The sequence below is a fragment of the Pinus tabuliformis genome, chromosome 4_2 (genome assembly GCF_031772625.1).
Source record: "Pinus tabuliformis cultivar Carrire ecotype Pingquan chromosome 4_2, CPIR1, whole genome shotgun sequence".
Taxonomy (NCBI): Eukaryota; Viridiplantae; Streptophyta; class Pinopsida; order Pinales; family Pinaceae; genus Pinus; species Pinus tabuliformis.
This window is the reverse complement of record NC_142304.1, coordinates 503,097,421-503,120,014: the sequence shown is the minus strand read 5'-3', so window position 1 is coordinate 503,120,014 and position 22,594 is coordinate 503,097,421. Positions and strand designations below refer to the sequence as shown.

General features: G+C 35.0%; 2 protein-coding genes across 2 annotated transcripts; both read right to left on the bottom strand.

Moving 5' to 3' along the window:
• Window positions 1-2,400: 2,400 nt before the first annotated feature.
• LOC149170199 (chaperone protein dnaJ 8, chloroplastic-like) lies at window positions 2,401-3,166 on the bottom strand. Its single transcript, XM_089427276.1, has 3 exons — window positions 3,012-3,166; window positions 2,704-2,772; window positions 2,401-2,588 (listed from the first exon to the last, which is right to left on the bottom strand). The coding sequence occupies exons 1-3, from the start codon at window positions 3,147-3,149 to the stop codon at window positions 2,418-2,420; spliced, it is 378 nt and encodes a 125-aa protein (XP_089283402.1). The 5' UTR covers window positions 3,150-3,166; the 3' UTR covers window positions 2,401-2,417.
• Window positions 3,167-8,880: 5,714 nt separating this feature from the next.
• Window positions 8,881-9,717, bottom strand: LOC149170198 (protein SENSITIVITY TO RED LIGHT REDUCED 1-like). The gene has a single exon (XM_089425473.1). It carries the CDS (start codon window positions 9,715-9,717, stop codon window positions 8,881-8,883), a length of 837 nt encoding a protein of 278 aa, XP_089281599.1.
• Between the last annotated feature and the right edge of the window lie 12,877 nt (window positions 9,718-22,594).

The window sequence follows — 22,594 nt, the reverse complement described above, 5'->3', positions numbered from 1 at the left end:
TATGTAGTGACGAAGGCAATAACCACGTTGACCATCCTGTACCAGTACATTTGATATTAGAAGAGCAAAACCAAAACCAAACCATTCATATTAATATAGTAAGTGTAGAACGCGTTCATACTTAAAGCTCAATAAGTTCAATAGATTATTGGCAGCACGGTTTTTTTCTAAATAAAAAGTAAATTACAACCTTGTACATGGTAAATGAAAAGTGGAGAAATTTTTGATTTGCAAATGTTAAAACAAATCACTTACATTACTGGTTGACAGTAGAAGTAAAACATTAACATTATTAAAATTTTGAAACCAATTTTAAATTCATGTATTGTATTTTTCAAAGTATTTTGTTTTACATACTTAAGTCCTCAACTACAGTGGTTTTAGATTCCATTTTGGCAAACCCACCATTCAAAACACTATGTATTTCTCTGGCCCTCAAAGCAAGCTTTTATCACTTATTAATCTATGCTCTGTCCAAGATACAATTCAAACTTTCATTTTCAAGCATTTTAAGAGGCAAAACAGTGCAAATATTTTAAATGTTCTATTTACTTGTCTGAATTTCTACAAATAAAATATATATCTTACATCCCCACCCCACCTTTAAGGGGTTTAAAAAGAAGAAAGAGCGCTCTCAAAAAAATTAGAAACCTTTAATATAAGGTGAATTTTTAAAAATTTACATCAAGAATTTGATTCTGGAAATTTCTGCAATCCCTACACATCCTTCCTTTAAAGGGCATTTTACAATTTGGATTTCCAAAAATGGAAATAGTCTCAACCAAAATTTTCAGTTATACTTTAATCTGTGTCTCCAGATAACAACTCCCAATGATTGCCAGTTCACACAGAACATTGGTCACACACCAATTGCCCCCACATAACAGTGCTTATGCATCACTCATTCGCAATAGGTTAACAGGTTTCTTTGATATCCAATTCTAACAATAGTTTTAGACCATCTTTGTGTTTTGCTTCCTCACATAATCTGTGTCTCCAGATATTTTTCCTTCTACACTCCCATACTCCCATACACTCATTTTCCTTCTACTCACGCCAATCATCTTCAACTTTGATTTCAAACCAAGAAAGGGGTTGAAGGTTTCTACAATTTCAAATTCAATTAAAATGATTTCAGTTTCTTGGAATTTTCTCTGGAGCAATCTTTGCTGCCCCAAAACTATTTATACCCTTTTCCATAAGTAGGATACATACGCAGCGACATTTTTCACTCAAACCCTAAAAAAGAACAAGCCTTCAGGGAATTTCGTCTGGATCTTTTATCATTAATGTAAACAAAGAAACACAATCTATAAATTCCCACTGTTTCCTTGAAAAAGGAATTAGAAGAATTTACATTTTAAATGGCAAATATGAATACTTTCGAAATTGTGATGAGTTTCTTCTTCCGTATCTATCACATAAGTAGTTTTAGTGCCACCCCATTGTTGGCCACTCTTCGCCGCTACATCTGTAACCTGGACACTTTGCCTACTTCAATCGCCCTGCACAGTTCAGATCTCTCTTGCTACAGGATCTACGCATCAATTCTGCACTCAATGGCTCCACAATTATAGCCCCAAGCATAATTTGTCAGGGATTACCCTAGATTTGTCACGGTAACAATCTAGAAAGCAAATACTCAAAACTAATTGATTGAATATATCTCAGTCCCAGATGAAACATATAAAATTAACATTAATGGTAAAACTTAACAACATTTGAATCCTGCAAATACAGGCAGGGATTGCCTATAGTTACAGCCAAGAATAATGCCTTGTTCAGGATGATATACAATAGAAAAATTCATTATGGAATGAAACGGTTTCATTATGTCTCAAGGATCAAATATGTAGAAATTTTGCATTATGTAATGAAACGGCAGCATTTCATCTCAATGATCAAAGATCTCTTAATCAAAATAATGGTTTCCATTAAATGAATGTCATTACAAATTGCAGGAAGAATAGTTAGGAGCTCTTTAATGAAGAGCAGATCCCCATAATAATCACATGGTCCAGAGAGATATCCCGCAGGTATGTACAAGTAGTTGAGAGTATAAATGAACAGAACATATGTACAGGTAGTCTAATAATCAGGACCCATGACCAAATCAAATGACTCACTAAAACAGAGACAACTCAGAAAGCCGTTGCTTCATCTGGATCAGTAAGTCCTTTGTGTTATGGAAACCAACGGAAGATAAATAAAATCAACTATACAGTTAGAAGAACATATTGTATTTCCAGGAGATGAATGAAGAAGCTTTATGGGCTTTCTAAAACAGTTGTTTTTCTGCCAATAGCAGGAACTTTATAGATAGCCCATAACAGTCAACATGGGATCGGTAATGGAGAGGCCATAACTGTTTGCAAGGCCGGACAATAGACACCTACACAGTCTATGATAAAATTTCATCAGGCATAAATGTTAATATGAGAGGAATAATCAAGGGTTCCAGCTCCTTCCCATCCCATCCATTCTTCCCACTCGTCCCAATAAGCGTTATTGATTCCCATCATGCCCTCGATAGAGTAATCAGCAGAATAGCTTTGCTGCTTTTCCTTTGCTAAACTGGACATTAACGTCTGCTCATTATCACAAAAGTAACAACAATCAGAAAACCGTGGGCCTGCATAAGAGTCCCATATTACAGAATGAAAATGCATATAGATAAAGATTACTCTTAGGCAGGCAATTTACCTCATAAGCCTGATTGATCTTGTGAAATTGAACCCCACGCACATCTCCTTTGCAAACATCCGGATGATACTGTAAGCAGATTATATCAACATATGAGTGCAATATTAATGTTTTCTGACATTATATATGACCAGGGATATTGCCAGACAAATTTTCTTAAAAATTCTCAAGAATGTGTGAAGTCTGACATTTTTAATTTCTATTTCAAACCTGTATCTCTTTTTCTATTTGCTTCAGAAATGGAAGATTTATTGAAAATATCTGATCTTGAAAGTAAGAGACATAGCTTCAAATGGATACTTGCATACCTGCAACGCAAGGCGACGGTAGGCTCTCTTCACATCTTTTTCAGAAGCCCCATGGCTTAATCTCAGCGTCTCATACTGCTCTTTCATCCCAGGAAAAGCAACAGAGGCCATCACAGTTACATTCCTCCTGCCTCCCATTTGTAATAGAATACAGATTAATAGCAGTGTGCAACCCATTGTGAGTGTCTGGAGCATCTTCCATAGTAGAGGAAACAAGGGATCTATCTTATTTGTGAAAAGCACTCACCATAATCCCCAACTTTCTGACAGAATTAAGTCTTCTTGTTTCATGACACATGTACACACTTGGCTCACAAAAGTTTGAATGATCCATAGTAATCTATATCTACCAGAAACAATTGCAACATAGAAAAATCATCCTGAACCAAAAACTATCACATGCCATGTACCAACACTAATTCTGAAGGGTTAATCCATAATAGTAATACTTTAGGTGAGATCACGTAATTACAGAAAACCATCTCTAAGCATCTTGAACCCAAATGTCTATAGGTCTCGTGTGAATTCTATGATAGGTGCAACAAAATATATAAGAGTTCAGTTTTGCAACAGTTAACGGAGGTTTTGCAATTTTTATGCAGGTAATGGAGATTTTGCAATTTTTATGCAGGTGTAAGCAAGCCTAATATGATTTCACAAAATTAGACAAGAACAACAAATCGTTTTGCTTATGACTGCTTTCAGATTAACATTTACGAATGCGGTCTCCATTGAGCTATTAAAATAATAATAATAATAATAAATAAATAAATTATTATTTTTCCTTTTTTACTATGAAATTATATTCTGAAAAATTTCATGCAAATTTTGTTAGCTATTAAAGCAACTCCAACTTGGATCCACACAGAGTCCAACATCACCAACTCAAGTTGTCTTCCATAGGACATGATACACGAGAGCAAATTCGGATATTTTGCATAGGAAATTGGCAGTCTTAGAATTTGACATCACATTTTTCAAATAAACTATGATGATAACTTCTAGTTTCATTTGGGCAAAATACCAAATGGTATTCAACTGAAAATTAAGGCCATATCACAGGGCTATACACTAACCAACAATTTCTGTAGTGCACTACCTATTTGAGACTTGAGAGAGCAACAACAAAAGAAATGTCTCCCAAAACAAGAAATATGAAAACTTCAAATAAAAACAACAAGAAAGCAAAACCATTCTGAGGTTCAGCAAAACATTGACTGATGTAACAAACAAAATATAAATGCACAAGGACGTTCATAAACAGTTCCTGTCGATGATCAAGGTAACAGTTAAATGGGACAGCCAAGAATTTTACCAAAATCTAACTGACTAAATATTTAATATGAAAGGCTACTAACATGTCATTCACCATGAAAAGCATGACATTGCAGGCACCATCTGCCCAGTGTTAGTCATCAGTTCAAACAACCAAAATCATCACGTACGTACACATGATATATTATAGACCCCAGTACCATCTGCAGTGCCTGCTACTATCATACCGTTTCAAAGGTTGGCTGATTGATGTTCATTGTGTTCAGTTACATTCCTTATTAGCATCATTAACAATAATATTATATACTTACATCAAGACTAAAACTAAAGCAGGATTCAGATTTAACTCAGCTGTTATTTACACCTAAGTTGATCTTATATCTTGTTACATTAACAACATTGATTATCTACACCTGCGGCACAACTATAGTCAAAGAAGGCTTTCAAATAGATTAAAAATCAAGCTGAGAATCATTCAAACTTCAACTCAGACATCAATTTACATCATAACCAAAAGTAAAAAGGCTTTTACTAATAGATTCATTACATCATAACCAAAAGTAAAAAGGCTTTTACTAATAGATTCATTTTGAAACGGGGCATTGTCGAACAAATTAACTTTTAATCCATTTTTTTTCCAGGAAAAGGTGAAAGATAATAATAATCAGACTGAAGACCGCAACGTAAATACAGTTAAGGAAGCAGCTGATGCAATTAAACCACGAGGAAATTTGATATGAAACCTTTCTCACTGATAAAGCTATAAGTCAAAAAAACTGTTCTCCAGGCACCAAAAACTTTCAGATGGCAACCAATGACACCATTTCATTTACCTTTCAAAAAGATGAACAGGACCTAAACTTATCCACATTATAAGCCAGCAGCTGTAATCTACAGTAAAGAATGTCAACTGAACAAACCTGTCCTCCAAAATGAAAATGATAGCACTTCTAATTTCCAAGGAGTAAAGGCCCAAGAGCCATATCTAGACAATATGAAACTAAAATAACTGAACTCACAATACTTAGCACTCTAACATGGATCACCAAGCATGTGAAGAGCCCAGAATAAAAGAAATAGTTCATTATAAAGAAAACACCTCTACTGTCAAGAACTATCCTCATCTACTATTTTAATTGCAAATATGAATATGAAATGCATGAGACATAAAATTCCCATAAATTCCAGGGATTTGTGGTGCTGGACGTGTGTTATTTCTGAAGGAAAACCATAGTTTCTGTTTCAAAGCTGCATTGGCAGAAGGTACCAACTACTGGGCAGAGTTAAGTGCATTTTCGATACTGGAAAATTTAACAATTAAGAAAGGTACTGCTCAAATCCAGATACTGGGAGATTCAGAGCTAGTCATCAACTGGGTAAATGATAAAAAACAATATGCAGATTTTGACCCTATCAACACTAATAGAAAGAATTAAAGAGCTGAATGAAAATTTCCCTAATTAAAGAGCTGAATGAAAATTTCCGAGTTTTATTTTCATCACATAAGGAATTGAATATCAAGGAAAATGAGCTTTCTAAACAAGCCCTTACTATTCAATCTGTCGTTTTCAGGCCAGAGGTGGAAGAATGTTCCCGCCGGCTTCTTGTAAGGTGATTCAACCGGACTTCGATTATTCCTTCTGTTAAAGCCCTGTTTATCCTTTAAAGCACCCCCAGCCATATCCGAATCAATGTTGGGCATCACGACGAAAAGGGGTTTGCTTGCCACTTTTGAACCCTTATTGCGCTCAGCATTAACCTCGGCAGCTCCGTTATCGCTACCATCGGCCAAGGGATCCCCTTCAAACTGATCAACATTTGTCATATTTTCACTCTGCTTGTTCATACAGATACCTTGAACATCAACCGGTGGAATCTCAGCTTGAACGTCCCTAGGGACTTGATCATTGCTCTGATTAAACCGTGACTGGGTAATTTTTCTTGTTCTGACTGCAGAAGGAGGCCTGGCTTTCGAAGTCGGCCGCATTGGCAGTACAGGAGGGATACTGTTGTCACGGGATCTATCCTCACGGCCCTTTTCGAGAGCACTAACCTGCAATTTAAACAGAACAGAGGAATTCTGAGAACCTGGGAACCTGGGAAACAGAGAGCTGTACCTGCATTAAAATTCACATCGAGTCCTGTGTTGGTTATTTGTGGTCTCATTGCCACTGTCAGTTGAAGGAGCCGCTACAAAGTTTGTAAATGCTGCGAGATTGTCGTAATGGAAGCCTCCAACAGTTGGAGGAGGCGGTGAATGTAAATGCTGCGAGATTGTCGTAATGGAAGCCTCCAACAGTTGGAGGAGGCGGTGAATGTAAATGCTGCGAGATTGTCGTAATGGAAGCCTCCAACAGTTGGAGGAGGCGGTGAAGTTCTCGGCGCGAATAAACAGAAATCACGACAGATGCTACCAAACGGACGGAAACCCGGAAGTTCTCGGCACTGAGAATAAACAGAAGCCCGCCGAATATGCATGCCAGGTGTCAACCTGAGATTGAAAAGGACGACGAAAGTCTGTTTCAATAGGAAGGCCTATCGGCCTAATTATAAATTTATTTGTTATTATAAAAATTGGTGAAAAAATATTCATTATGGTTAAGAACCTTAAAGATTTATTGATAAATTAAGATTGATAATTTGAAATATTATGATATAATTTATATATAAAAATATATATAATTAATAAAAATAGGTGTAAAAATTATTATTATTTTAAATTAATTTTAATTTTGATTAATTTATTAATTATAATTCAAAATTGCTTTATTAAAATAATAATAATAATAAAACTAAAAATAACACACTAAATAAAATATGATTATTTAAACTTAAAAAACCCAACCCAACAAAATATATATTATAATTCACTAAAACTCGTTATTTCAATATTAATGATTATATAAATTAATATGCATGACCGTAAATTATGATAAAAAATATATATTATAATTCACTAAAACTCGTTATTTCAATATTAATGATTATATAAATTAATATGCATGGCCGTAAATTATGATAAATGTTGTCGCTTTCGTTGTTATGATGCTGCATAGGATTTCACATGGAAAATAAATTGAAGAGTACAAAATAAAAAGCACGGTGAAAAAGGCTGTTCTCCTCTCATTGTGGAGAAACTCCAGATGACATATTTATTTTTGCATGTAGAATATAAAAGATAAGCCATATTTTAATTTGATCGAGGTGTTCTGGAATAAGCCATATTTATTTTTGCATGAAAGATAAATATGCATACAGGGTTTCGAGATATCAGAAATAGAGTGTTTCAAGTTTCCTTGAATTGTAACATCACTATATATATAACTTTAAATTCGTCTCCACATCCGTGTGAATAAAAGCTAAAAATAACCACAAGAAAGGGCATCAGCTTTGTAAAATATTTTATAGAAACAATTTATACTGTTGTTGTTGATATCATTGGCATTTCCAAGTAAATTTTTTTCAGAGAAATAATTGCATTTTTTTATATTGCTAATAAATATAAATTTACAACAAAGATTGAAATAATAAACTATTCGGAAAAAACAAACCAACTTAATCTATTAATAATTTTTAAAAGACAAACTTTATTAACAATTTCGAAACGATAAAATTTTCTATAATGACAAATATATACCATTCTCATAACATAATATTTATTTTTGCATGTAGAATACTTGAATTATAAATATGCATAAAAGTATATAGGGTTTCAAGATATCAGAAAAACAATGTTTCAAATTTCCTTGAACTGTAACATCACTATCTATACATATACAACTTTAAATTCGTCTCCACATCTTTTTGGATTTTCTCCACCAACTTTATGTTATCTTATGTTCTCGTATGAGAATATAGAAATAATTGCATTTTAAAATTTTGCTTTTATAAGAAAGATTGAAATATTTATTAAAAAGAGTTTCTATGTAGAGAATATTTGTTGACCCTTTTAGAACCAATTAGTGTGGTTCATTGTCTTGATGATGAACCACTTCAAAATTCTTCTTAATAAATGTTATGGATTACAGAAACCTCAATTCAATTCAAAAATTAAAATAATTAATTATTTAGAAAAAACAAACCACAATAACTTAAATAATCTATTAATAATTTTTAAGAGACAAATTTTATTAATAATTTAAAAGATAAAAATTTCTGCATGATATGCAATTCTCCTAACATATTATCTAATCATAATTCTAAACCTACTGTCATATTTATCAAATACCGCCATATTTATCATTTAATCTTATATGAAAATAATCATTTGAATTAACTATTATAAATTAGAAAGTTGAGAGCAATCAACAATTATAAAGAGTTTAATGCTATTTTCTTTTAGAAAATTAAGTAATACAAAGCTAATATATTGGAAAGGGTTTGTTCACCCAAAGAATATAAGCCCAATATATGGGTTTAATATTTTTCACACAAGATGATGGTAATTCATCCCTGAAATGAATAACAACTTAAAATATGAAATGGTTAATATCAAAGAAATGCCAACTTAAACCCAAAGAATATAAGCCGAATATATGGGTTTAATATTTTTCACACAAGATGATGGTAATTCATCCCTGAAATGAATAACAACTTAAAATATGAAATGGTTAATATCAAAGAAATGCCAACTTAAACCATTAAATGCTGCCTTATATACTGGATCAGGATAAATAGAACGAGCACGTCGTCTTTTCTGTAAAGTTGAGCCGTCCTCCACAATAGCTGTTTGGGGCAATGGTATTTCACGCACCAGATGACCAGCCTCTACAACAACCCTTATTTTCTTAGTTCCTTGGTAGACGACGCCATCTTCCTTGTACCACTTAAAACTGTTACCCAGTATAATAATCTTATTCAAATTGGCACGAGTCCAAGTCCAATTTGCCTCCATTACATTGTCATATAAATCGTATGGGCAGTGAGGCATGAAAAATAACGTTGGTCTCTCTACTGTGCGCCATCCGTTTTCGTCAAAAGAGAGACAAGTACAGTCCAGAGAATCTATAGCCGCTCGCTCTACTGCAGTGAACACTGGATCGAACACTACGATATCATGCACCCATTCAAATCTCTCTCGTAATAAAATGGCAAACGCTAACTGCATGTGTCTGCGCTCCATACTCTTACCCTCCCTAGCTTCAATGTTTCCAAGGCCATACAGAACCACTTGTAATTTACGTGGCCCTCTCCCTATTACCTTCTCTATTAGTACCACCATTTCTGGGTCCTGCATTTGTTTCACAAATTCTGCATAAAACAAAGATTTCTCCAGCTTTTCTTGAGCCAACTGTATATTCCGGATTAATTCCTGGACTTTTTCATCAATTTCCTGAACTATGTCGTAAGTTTCAACCTCCATTAATTCTGGTTTGGGGTTCTGCTTGGCTTCTGAAATATTATCTAACGAATTACCGTACGAAGTATACATTATTGCCAATCCAAATTGCGCAACGACAGAATGGATAAACTGAAGAATAAAACAATAAAACATCACGAATTAAAAATACCTTTTAACTCGGAGGCAATGCTAGAAATATTACTCAGAAATATTACTCAGAGGCGACCGTCATCCCAGTGGCAGTGTTTCTCCTCCGGTTGACGGGGATCCTCCTCCAGTTTTGGAATGCAGTAATAGTTTGTCATATGAACTTACGTTTAATTAAGACATTTTGTACTTATATTTAGTTAATATATTGTTATCTTTTGGTTAGTTAACAGTTATCTTTTTAATAACTTATTTTATATAGTTAATAAATTGATATAAACTTTTTAATCAATAATAATTCTTATAATTAACTTACTTTTTAACTTAATTTTAGTAATTTAAGTTACGTAATAAATTGATAGTTAACTTAGGTTTTAACTTCTAACTTAGCATTTTTTTAATCAATAATATATCTGATAGTTAATTTACGTTTTAACCTATTTTTAATAGTTTTAAGTTAAGCAAATAAATGAATTTGACACTTATAGTTTATAAGTAAATTCGATAATTGTAAAATTTAATTAAATATATATTTTAATATATCTATCTATATAAATTTGTTTATTTCGAAATATATTAGTTAATAGGAATATGTAAACGGTTTATTTAATTTTTTAATAAAATTTTTATATTAAAGTATTTATAATTTTTTTATTTTTTTTTAATTAATTTTTTTTATAAAATTATATTATTTAATATAGATATAGAAATATTTTATTTATAATTTGAAAAGTGAAAGTGAAAGTGAAAGTGAAATATTTTTACTAGGGAGCGCGTGGGAGTAGGGAAGAGCGTTCTGAGTTCAGCGCGCACAGAGATTGTCAGAATACCTATGAAGGGTGGACGAGGAGGGGGCTTCACTCCCTCCTTCAAGGAGGCCCTGGCTAGCAGGGGGAAAAATCCTCTAGAGGAGGTTAGGGAAACAGAGGTGGAAGGAAAAAAGAGCACGGAAGAAGGAACAGAAGAACCCACAGAAAAGGATCAAAATCGCACAAAAGACTAGGTAGAAGACAAAAAACAGGAAACTAAAGACAAGAAACACAAGGGACCCTGCAAACCCAAAACATATATAACTCCCAGGGTGATTTTAAATAATCCAGAGCTGCAGGTGTACAGGGAACACATGGGGACATATGCCATCATCTGTAAGTTTGTGGGACTATGGCCCACTGAAAAAGCTCTACAATCATGGATCAGATACCACTGGAAACCTAAAGGAAGCATAGATCTTCACCTTGGGTCTAAGGGTTTTTTTACGGTAGTGTTCACAAACATTGAAGACAAGGGCATAATATTTGAAGGAGGGCCCTACTTCTATGCTGCTACAGGACTCTATATGAGACCTTGGGTTATGAACTTTGTCCTAGAAAATGAGACTTTTACTTCAGTTCTGGTTTGGGTAAGACTTACTCTCTACCTCTTGATTACTGGCAAAATGAATCGTTAGCGGCCATAGGCAATAAATTAGAACACTATGTTAAAGCCTCTGAAGCCACTAAAAGGGGAAACTATACTTCCTTTGCCATTTGTGTGGAAATGGACCTACAGAAGCTCTACCGGAGGAGATAATCTTGGAAGTTTTTGATGAAGAATGGGTACAAACAGTAGATTATGAGCACATCCCATTAAGATGTTGCAAATGCCATGAACATGGACATCTTTTTAGAGACTGTCCGCTCAACAAGGAAATAACCAGAAGTAGAAGCAATACAATGAAAGAATCAGATAGCTTTCAGAAAGTGGTTAACTAAAGTAAAGGAAGTATGAGACGTCCGAAGAATCCATAGCGAGAAGAACAACAGTTTAGGAAAAATAGTTTCCAGGTGCTTCAGGAAGAGGGAGAGAATACTAAAGAAGAACAAGCAATGGAAGGGAGTTCTGCAGAAAAGGAGCAAGGAAAAAACCCAGAATAAACACAAAATGATGAGTACCAGAAAGAAGCCACTATGAGTGATATGGAACAAGATATGGATTAGGAAATGACCCAGAATGACACGAACCCAGAGGACCATGAGCTACTAGAAATTCTTGATAAAGAAAACCTAGACCTAGAAGGTTTCTTGAGGCAGGGCACCGCGGGAGGAGTGGATTCGCTACCGCAAGAGGAAATCAACAGAATACAACAACAATTTCTATGGAGATCGCAAACAGGGGAGCTAGAGTGATGTAACAACATAGACAAACAAGACAGTAGAGGAGTGAAAACGATGAAAACAACACTGGGACTAGTAAATAGAAACCCAGGCAAGAAAAGAGGCAGAAAAAAGCAAAATGAACTCTTGATAGAGTGTGGAAAACTGATGATTGATTCAGGTAAGATGGAAGATCTAGCCAGTTACTCCTTTACAAATCTTTTATAATGAAGTTGACATCTTGGAATATTAGACGTTTAGGGGGTAAGAGAAAGCAGACAATGCTTAGCAGCAGAACGAAACAAGAAATGCCGGATATAATGTTTATATTCCAAGAAATGAAATGTTCCATTCAAAAGGTAAGAAAAATCCATAGTAAATGGCTCAGCCGCTATGAGTTTCTAGAAGTAAAAGCAGAGAACACAGCAGGGGGTTTACTCACTCTATGGAATCCCCACAAAATTGGCATTCTGGATGCTGAGGCATCCAGAAATTACTTATCGATTGTCATTCAACCAGTAGGAGAAAGAGATACCTTTCTGGTCACAAATGTTTATGGCCCTCAGAGAATAGATGACAAACTTAAGTTTCTGGATACCTTGGTGGATCTCAGGGGCAGACATGCAGACATACCCTGGATCATGGGAGGGGATTTCAACATGATTAAATCCCTTTCAGAGAAGAAAGGAGGAACAAGATCTCTAAGTAGAGACTCTGCAACTTTCCAAACTTTCTCTGACAACATTAATCTAGTGGATACTAATTGGAATACTGGCCTCTTCACTTGGAATAATAAGCGAGGGGGAGATGCCCTAGTCACCTCAAAGCAAGATAGATTCTTCATCTCTGAGAATATTATGATAGATGGGAAAGTGGTAACATCACAAGTTCTTCCCTTTGGTGGCTCAGATTGTTGGCCAATTCAATTGGAAATCAAGGGCATAGGGACTCCTAGGAATAAACCCTTTAGATTTGAAAATATCTGGCTATCTCACCCAGACTTCACCAACAACAATGAGAAATGGTGGTCAGAGGACTTGCAGATTCAGGGAACCAGAATGTATCTTCTTCACAAGAGATTAAAGCACATAAAATGCCAGCTTAAGGAATGGAATAAGAAGGATTTTGGTAATATTTTCGAAGAAAAGAGAGTAGTTGAAAACAAAATGCAGGCTCTCAACCAAGCTCTAATCAAGGAAGGCTTTGATAAAGAGATCAGTGAACAAGCGGATAAACAGTATAAAAAATGGGAGGATCTATGTAAACAAGAGGAAATATTTTGGAGACAAAAATCCAGAGTTCAATGGTTAAAAGAAGGAGAGCGCAACACTAAGTTCTTCCATAGAACCACCATGGCCAATAGAGTTCACAACAATATCTCTTCAATCAAAAATGAAGCAGGGGATTTTTAGACATCCCATAAAGCTATAAAAGTTGTGTTAGTCCACCACTTCCAAGGTATAACACAGGAGAACACTTCAGATAGAAAGTAGGCCATCAAGGAAATTACCAGAAACATACCGAAACTGGTATTCAGAGAGGACAACTTCAACCTCAATAGACAAATAACGGAAGGGGAGCTAAAAGATGTAATCAAAGACATGCAAAATGGCAAAGCTCCGGGTCCGGATGGTTTCAATGTGGACTTTTTCAAAGCTTGTTTGAACATTGTTAAACAGGAAATATTGAATGTTGTGGAGGATTCTAGTTCAAATAAAACTATTTTGAAAGCCCTCAATACTTCCTTCATCGCCTGGATCCCCAAACAGGAGATTTCTCTTACACCGGATAAATATAGATCCATAGCCCTATGCAACATAATCTACAAGATTATATCCAAGGTTGTGGCGAATAGACTCAAACCTTTTCTTCCAGTCCTGGTTTTTGGGGAGCAATCAGGGTATGTGGAAGGCAGACAAATTCTGGATAATATCATTCAAGCGCAAGAAGTGGTGCACTCTTTAACTAGCAAGAAGCAGGCGGGCATGATCATGCAATTAGATATTGCCAAGGCTTATGACAAAGTGAATTGGGTCTATCTAAAGAAAACACTGATTGCATTTGGTTTTGATCATGTCTATGTTAGATGGGTAATGGCACTGGTGACCTCCGCCAGTTTTTCTATTTTGGTTAATGGCTCCCCCTTAGAGATTTTCAATCCTTCTAGAGGCCTCAAATAGGGGGACCCGCTCTCCCCCTTCCTTTTTATTATCACGATGGAATGGCTGGGGAGAGCTATAAAACAGGTGCAATCTACAGGAAAGATTAAAGGACTGCAGCTTACGAATAATGGGCAAGCTCTGACTCACCAACAATTTGTTGATGATACCATGCTTCAGGGACTCCCCATAGTCCAAGAAGCCTCAAACTACAAAAGAATTCTGAATCTTTTTGCCTCGGCTTCAGGTATGGAAGTAAATCTCTCCAAATCTAAAATATTTTTCTTCAATACCAATATTGCTATTCAGAAAAACATCTCTAGAATTCTTGGCTTCCAAAGAGATTCTCTTCCCTCAAAATATTCAGGAGTTCCTCTAACGGTAAAACCAATGCACAAAAGTATATGGGAACTTTTGATCAACAAGTTGCAGGATAAAGTCAGTAAATGGACCATCTGATCTTTAAACCTTGCTGGCAGACTTGTTCTTAGTAAAGCAATGCTCCAAGCAATCCCCATCTTCATGTTATTAGCCCTCCCAACTCCAAAAGGGGTCCTTCAGCAATTCAGAGATATTCAAAGAAATTTCCTTTGGGGTAGGGAGGAGACCAAGAGAAAATGGCCCTTAGTGTCTTGGGATAAAATTTGTAAGCCCAAAAACCATGGAGGGCTTGGATTGGATGATCAAGAGATTCTCAGTAAGGCTCTAGGAGCCAAACTTTGGTGGCGCTGGGTCCAACAACCAGAAACCCAATGGGCTAAGATCTGGAAAGAAAAATATGCTAATTCCCGGTAAAACAGTGATATTATAAGAATGTCGGGAAATATAAAGGGTTCTTATATTTGGAACAAAGCCTAGGAAAATAGAAGACTAGTACAAGAGAATATCTTCTAGGAAATCAGAGACGAAAATCTTGCTCTTTTCTGGGAAGATAAATGGCAACAAGAATTAATTCTGGTAAAAGAAGAGTTTCTAGATCTTAAACAAGAGTCGAAGTCCCAAGGTTTAATAAAGTTTAAGGACTTCTAGACACGTTCTCATCTCACGGAAAAGTGGAGAGTCTGGAGAAACATAGATTGCAGTGGTAACAATCTCCTGAAAACTAAAGCAGAAGAACTCAGGAAAATTATAGAACAAAGGAAAATCTTAGTGGTAGAGGGACAAGACCAACTGAGATGGGGAGAGAACAAAGAGGGCACCTTTAATCTTAAGGAAGCTAAAAACATTCTCATTGGGTTGGATCCCCTAGTTCCAGACAAAATCTGGCAAAACCTTTGGAAACATCCAGGGTGGATGAAAATCAAAATATTCATGTGGGTTGTTTATCACAAGAAAATTCTAACTTGGGACAACATAAGGAAAAGGGGTGTACAGGGGCCTTCAAGATGCCTACTATGTGAAGATCAAGAAGAAACCTTATAACATTTACTCAACAATTGCATTTTTACATCCTGGCTATAGGATTTATTTGCTACAATCTTCCAACAATATGATAGGGACAGAAGAAGCATCATCAATACCCTCATCAATTGGAGGAAAATTTTTTCGGATAATGAAATTCTTAACTTAGCATGGCCTCTTATACCAAGATTCATCATATGGAATGTGTGGAAGGAGAGGAATAAAAGAATTTTTAAGGGAGAAAAGAAGCCCCCTCAACACCTACTGGAGTTAATCTTGAAACAACTCAAGGAGACTGTGGGAACTACTGTTCGTAACCCCCCCAAACCCCCCCCCCCCCCCCCCCCCCTTGGACTTAGATTCAAATATTCTCAGGTAGCTGGGGTTACAGAGGCTCTCCCTCCTAGGCACTGACAGGAGGATCCTTTTGTCGGATTCAGAAAAGGAATTTTGGCATCCCCCTCCGGCAGGCTATTTAAAATAAAACATTGATGGGGCTTCTAAGGGGAACCCGGGAACAACACGGTATGGAGGTGTTCTCAGAGATTCAGAGGGAAGTATAATTAGCATCTTTCATTACCACCTTGGTACAGCCACCAACAACATGGCTGAGCTTATGGCTATGGAGCAATGCCTGGATTTTCAGAAGCAAGACAACTGTCAAAATGTCATGATAGAGGCAGATTCAGAGTTAATTATCAACTCAGTGCATAAAATTCACAATGGAACCACACTGGATAAAGTCTCTAAACATTGGAAACTAATTCAAGTTTTCCAAAGGATTCAAAGCCATATTCAGGGCTTGCGCACTATCAGTTTCCACCACATCCGAAGAAAGGCAAACAAGCTGGCAAATCTTCTGGCTAACTAGGGGGTCAGCTGCACAAGGAAAAATGGGTTGACAAAGTGGCAGGAGGTGAGGCCTAGTAGACTGAGAGCTCAATGTGACGAGCAGGCGGAAGATGACAGGGAGGTGTTTAGACTCAACACTTTGGGAAATAGCTAGAATGGATTTTCCCCTGGTTGAGCCTTCCTTTTAGGTAATGTTTGCGGCAGAAATTGATCCTTGTCTGGTTTCTTAAACTCAGGGTGTAAGAGTTATGCGGATCCCAGAGGCTCCTCATAACCGTTGGCTCAATGGAACACTGCTACCCTTGCTTTGTCCCAATCCAAGACAAGGTAGTTTTATCTTAGACAGAGAAACTAAGCTTTTCGATAACTGGAGGTCTCGGTCAACGAAAGCTAGATTGCAAAACCACCTCCCAGGTGGTTTCGGACTGATCACGCGGCCCACAGAGCAAAAATGGTTTTCGAGTAGTCATAGCGATCCCATTCACCTAGCGACGCATGGTAGGGTGGGGGGATGGAAAATCGCCCTCCATCGCGAGATAACTTTCTACCTTATTATCCGTTGCGAAATGCTTCTCAATCATTAGATTTGGGTGTTGCGAATCAACGGTGATCTTTCAAAGTGCAACTTGGTGGGGTCGGGGTGGTACACCTCTAACTCTGTGGAGTTGTGCATTTCTTCTCGGCCGTCAAGCTTCTTGTTACGATGGGTCGGTGTGTTGGGTAGAGGTTTTCTGGGAGGGGGCCATGCATTAGCTTCTCTAACGACAGCAATTTCCTTTTTCATCATCGGTGGAAAGGAAATCAGTTGTATGGGCGGTATTCCGGCGATCGCACGGAACTCAAATGGAAAATGGTTTTATTTACATGGGAGCGATTCCATTAGGGAACTAACATGTGGAAGGAGAGAGGAAAATTAAACCACCTTCCCTGGGTGCTATTGTTTGGGTACCTTGTGATGAGCGATATGGATCTCAACCGTTGGATTTGGTGAAGCAGATCCACTATTGGGAATGTTCGAGCTGTTTGGCAGGTGGGAATGATGAACTTCGTTTGACTCTTTAGAGAATTTCTCTCCGCAGTTTGGCTCGGGGTTAGTGGGTTTTGGTTCTTTTGGCATGTCAGGTGTGCTTGTGTCAGGAGGGCTCTGCTATTTTATTTTGTCTTTCTGCCCTCTAGGCGCTTTCTTTGTAAGGTTTTACCAGGCTGAAGGTCTTGTTTTGTTGTTCAGGCGGGTTGCTTGTTTTTCCAAGGTCCACAGGTTAGTTGGACTTTCGTATTCTATGTAAATTCTTGATTGACTTAATGTATAGAAGGCACTAGTCTTGCTTCAGCCAAAAAAAGAAAGTGAAATATTTTTACCACATATTTTTCATAGTGGATTATAATATTGACAATCAAGCAAATTATTGCAACAGAATGAAATTATCGATGTTTTATAATTTTTTTAATTTAAACTAACAAAATATGTATAATCATTTACATTTTTATTATAGGCCACATTTTTTTTATTTAAAGGTTTTTTTAAGGGAGACTTGTTACTGCAAGGAGCACTAACGACCCCATCATATTGGGATGTAGAATAAGCCTCTGGGCTAAAAAACAAAATGACTCCTTGTTGTAGGTTTCATTGTATTATTCTCTGTTTTTTTGTTTTTAACAAAAAGAAAAGAAAATATTCTCTTTATGTCTCTTTCTTATGTGATTATTTTCATGCATTCATCATTAGAAAAGGAAAGGGCACTATGATTAGTTTTCTTTCGGGAGGCAGGGTGGATTTTACATTAACAAGTAGTACATCTTAGGTGCATTTATAATTTTAACGAAAAGACCTTTCTAGGGTCATTTCATTATTGTTGTTGGTTTGCATACTAAGTAACTTGCTAGAAGTTGCATTTTGTTTTGGATAGGTTCTAAGTCTTACATCGTAAGGATGTTTCAAAATAAAGAAATTACATTGAAGGTGTCTGCATTGAATAAAAAATTACATATTTGAAAGTTGTTCATGAATATAAACTATGATCATTGAACAATTCATATGTTATTATTTTTCCATTGTTCTTATAAGTTTATTTCAGCATAATCGTAACACCACTTATTGTACATATATCAACCCTTAAGTAATTAATAGCCTAAAATTAATGCTTAACTTAAAATCAATTAAAGTTGTGTTCTAGGAAAACAACATAGTATTAATGGTAGGGTGTTGGAATAGGTTGCAGAGTAAATTCTCTAAGGTTATGAAATTGAAACTAGATTTTAATGAATATAGCAAACTCTAGTAGTAGCAAAGAGAACATTCTAGGAAAGAACCTCTTGCACAAGCATTAAGAATGAGGTTCTGCTAGAATAAGTAGAGGTAATATCCCTTCTTTCACTGGTCATGACATGAATCAATTACTAAATGTATTAATACTTGTAAGGTGTAATGTTCTCTATAGGAAATCACTTCTCAAAGTTTCAAGCTTAGTTTCCCTTCTCATATGTGTGATCTTGACTCATTCTATTTAGCTATTTTTAGATCCCTTGATGTAATAATACATCTAGTTTAGCTACAAAGTCCTAGTGCTAATGAATAAGCAAGTGTCATTAAAATTTATTCTAATTTTGTAATTAAGGAGAAACACTAGAAAAGGTGCAAATTACATCTTTCCTCATGTCCGAGGTTGAGATATTTCCTCAACTAAAAAAATGTTTGTGGTTGAGATACACCCTCAACTAAAGGATTGCGTTCCCAATATAGTTTGTCTATATTGAGACCAAGGCTATTGTATTTATATTTGTAACTTTATTAGATTAAAGTAGAGAGCGCTCACCAAATTTTGGTATGTAATAAGGATTTTCTCTTCAATTTAACAAAAGATATATATATTTTTTGGATAAGTTGTAAGTTATGCATTATAATCATCTTTAAAAAGAAAATAAGTTGCAATGAGAGTACTTGCATTGAATCAAAAAATAAATTCTTGAAAAGGTGTTCATGCATCTAAGGTAAGCTCTTTGAAAGATTCATACATTAATTGTTTTACAATACTCCTATATGTTTATTTCAATGAATTCATACCACTACTTGATGAATGTCCATTAACCCTAATAACCTAAACTTAATACTTCACTTAAAATCAATTAGGCTTGTGTTTCTACAAACCAACCTAGTGTAGGTTGTAGGGTCTTGGAAAAGTATGTTCTATTATTAAAACTCTTAAATAAGAATAATTATTAGGATTATTAATAATTATACAAACAATAATAAGAAAGCTATATTTATTTTCTAGAGTAGATGATAAATTTAGGTTGTGGTCTCCTCAATTGACAATAAAATATCCTCTAAAAAATAGTTAAAATACAAAAATGATGTTGCTTTCAAGTAAGAATGAAGTGTTAGTTGCTAAAAATCAAAATAGTGTAAAAATATTATAAACAAAAGGAACCTTTATTGAAATACATCTCTAATTTTTTCAATGTCAATTTAATAGTGAAAAGGGATATGAGACAACATTTTAACATTCTTTTAATCAAATAAATAATAAATAATCATCAAATTCAAGTTAAAAAACTATCATAATGAACTTGCAATGTGAGAGTTCCATCTAGATACACATGATGAAAATTTTGAAATCATTATCTATTAAAAACCCTCACATCAAATTCTCGAGATAAAATTTTTAACAACATTTTATTTCAAAAATCAAATAAATTTTACTAAAATCTAAAATATATACACCATAACGGAATATTACATGTAAAAATCAAATTAGGTGAGGTGAGAGACATTAGGGTAGTTGTCACCCCTTGCAACAAGCATGGGTGGCATGCCTTTCACTTCTTTTATCAATGCACAATATGGGATCAGTAAAGGTTTCATGAGCTCTTGGAGATGTTACAAGCCACAAGCTTAGGCTGTAAATGTGTTGTGTACTTTGCACAAAAGTAAATCTTGCAAGTGGTGGATTGGGCATTCTTCCATCATATCAGCGACTAGTTTATATGGGGGTATTCATTGTGAACAAATTGGTTTGGAACTCATATTGGAATTAAGACATTTGCTAATGCATAATTTATTGCTATTTCTTCTACTATTGATTGGCTTCATTGGACTTTGTTCCTCTTACCATCCATGAATGGATAATTCTAATGCTTCCTTGTTCACTACATGTTTTTGTAGATCTCGCAAGCTTTGATATTCATCCTATTTAGGGGACCTTACCACATTTCTCATTCCAACCAAGTGATTTCTTTCATCAAGGTTAGGGATGATGGTTTGACAACATGCACAAGTGTAAAAGGGTAATAGTAGTTTTCAATAGATAAGTCATGCTTGAACTTGGGCTAGATCTAAAAAAAAGAGATGAAAAACCATTTATAACAATAGAGAATGTTATCACCTAAAATATGGTCATGTAGCCATTTCTAACTAGGTGGATCCAAATACACCTTGTAGGATTAATTTTATTATAGTAAAATCACTTCCACCATAATAAATACTTTAATAAAGTATTTTTTTTTAAATTATTTCTATTTAAAATAGAAAAACCTCATGATAATAATTGAATAAATGATTATTTATTTACTTTTCTCTAGAAATAATTATTAAATCATTATTTGATAACTATTTCTTAACACATTTGACTAAATCACATTGAAATAAATAAATAAATCACTATTTATTATTATTCCTTAAATTTATTTTTGGAATAATTGTTAAATCACTATTTAATAATTATTTCAAATTCACACTTCTCTTAATCCTTGCAAATTGATTAATAAATCACTTAATTTGTTAATTACTTTAACCATTTTTTAAATAAAGATGTTTAACCACTTTAAATATCATTTCCTTCTCGAAAAAAATAAAGTATTCCTAACACTTAGATCTTTATTTAGTCAATAATATTTTATTATTCTCTGTATTGAAGCTTCTGTGATCCATAATGAATTAAACAAAGTCTTTTGGTAGAAATCACATGAGAGAATTTTTTGGCCGATGCGTTCCGAACCAGCAAGTGTGGTTCATCATCAGGGCCAGATGAAGAGGTAGACCATGGCAAAGGCTTAAATAGAGAGCAATGTAGAGACATAATTTCAAGTAACAACTATATTTGAACAATAATGTTTAAATTATAATATTAATATATTAAAAACAAATATTATTAAGTAACGACTATATTAAACGGCTAGTTACTTAATAATATTTGTTTTAATATATTAATATTATAATTTAAACATAATTGTTCAAATATAGTCGTTACTTGAAATTGTGTCTCTAAACTACTCTCTATTTAAGCCTTTGCCATTGTCTGCCTGTTCATCTAGTCTTAATGATGAACCACACTTGTTGGTTCAAAATGCGTCGGCTAAAACGTTCTCTCACGTGATTTCTACCGAAAGACTTTGTTTAATATTTTATCATTTTATAATTTCTGATCTAGCCCAATACTTTGCTATAAATAAGAGGGTTTTCCATGCTTTATTCACCATGATCACTATCATCATCACCACTATTGTCTTCTCAGATTTGAGCTCCCACTTGAGTTCTATTTTGCTTCTGGGCTTTCTGCATATTGAGAGAGATAAACAAATCACTGAAGCACAAGGACATGAAAGGACCCATCCCATGGAGGAGGATTTGCACACCCTTGTTGTAAACCTTCTTCACTAGGGTTTCCTTCTTTTGTCATTGCAGATATAAAGCGTAAAAATCCATATCTTGTTGTTAGTGTCACTTGTCACCAGTGACTTAAGTGAAGCATTTTTGGTACACATACAAAGAATTTTCATACTAATAGAAAGTGAGACATATTGTAAGCAACACATGATCCAATTGAACACTTGTTAAGAAAAAACCATTTTCAGTAAGACCAAATTCATGAGCATCCAACTCAACCTCTCATAGTCTTTAGAGAGATCCATTTTCACCATCACCAATGGTATTTTGTATGTCTTGATAGAGTTGATGGTCTCATACTATATGGTCATGAAATCATTGATTTTATAGACTATAGAAAGGCAAATTATTTGAGGCAACATTTCTCAAAAGAGGTTTCATCTCCATTTATTATGGATAAGGAAATTGGCAAAGGCAATGGCAAAGACTTTGGAAAGGAAAAATGACAATTTTGGAAATTTAATTTATGAAATAGTGGAAATTAGGAGAAAAGGAATGTGAAAGGTCGCAAGTTGCATCTGAGGAGGAAAATGAAGGGAAATAATGGAAATTGAAGAAAATAGAGGACTCGTTGATAAAAAGGCTTTTGATAATCAGTGGGAAGGCTTGGTCAA

Excerpts from the sequence above, each read along its gene's own strand:
- LOC149170199 (XM_089427276.1), bottom strand. The coding sequence starts at position 3,149 with ATGGGAGGCAGGAGGAATGTAACTGTGATGGCCTCTGTTGCTTTTCCT. Across the intron at positions 2,773-3,011 it reads ACCGTCGCCTTGCGTTGCAG|TATCATCCGGATGTTTGCAA; the intron begins GTATGCAAGTAT and ends ATCTGCTTACAG. Across the intron at positions 2,589-2,703 it reads AGATCAATCAGGCTTATGAG|ACGTTAATGTCCAGTTTAGC; the intron begins GTAAATTGCCTG and ends GATAATGAGCAG.
- LOC149170198 (XM_089425473.1), bottom strand. The coding sequence starts at position 9,717 with ATGTATACTTCGTACGGTAATTCGTTAGATAATATTTCAGAAGCCAAG.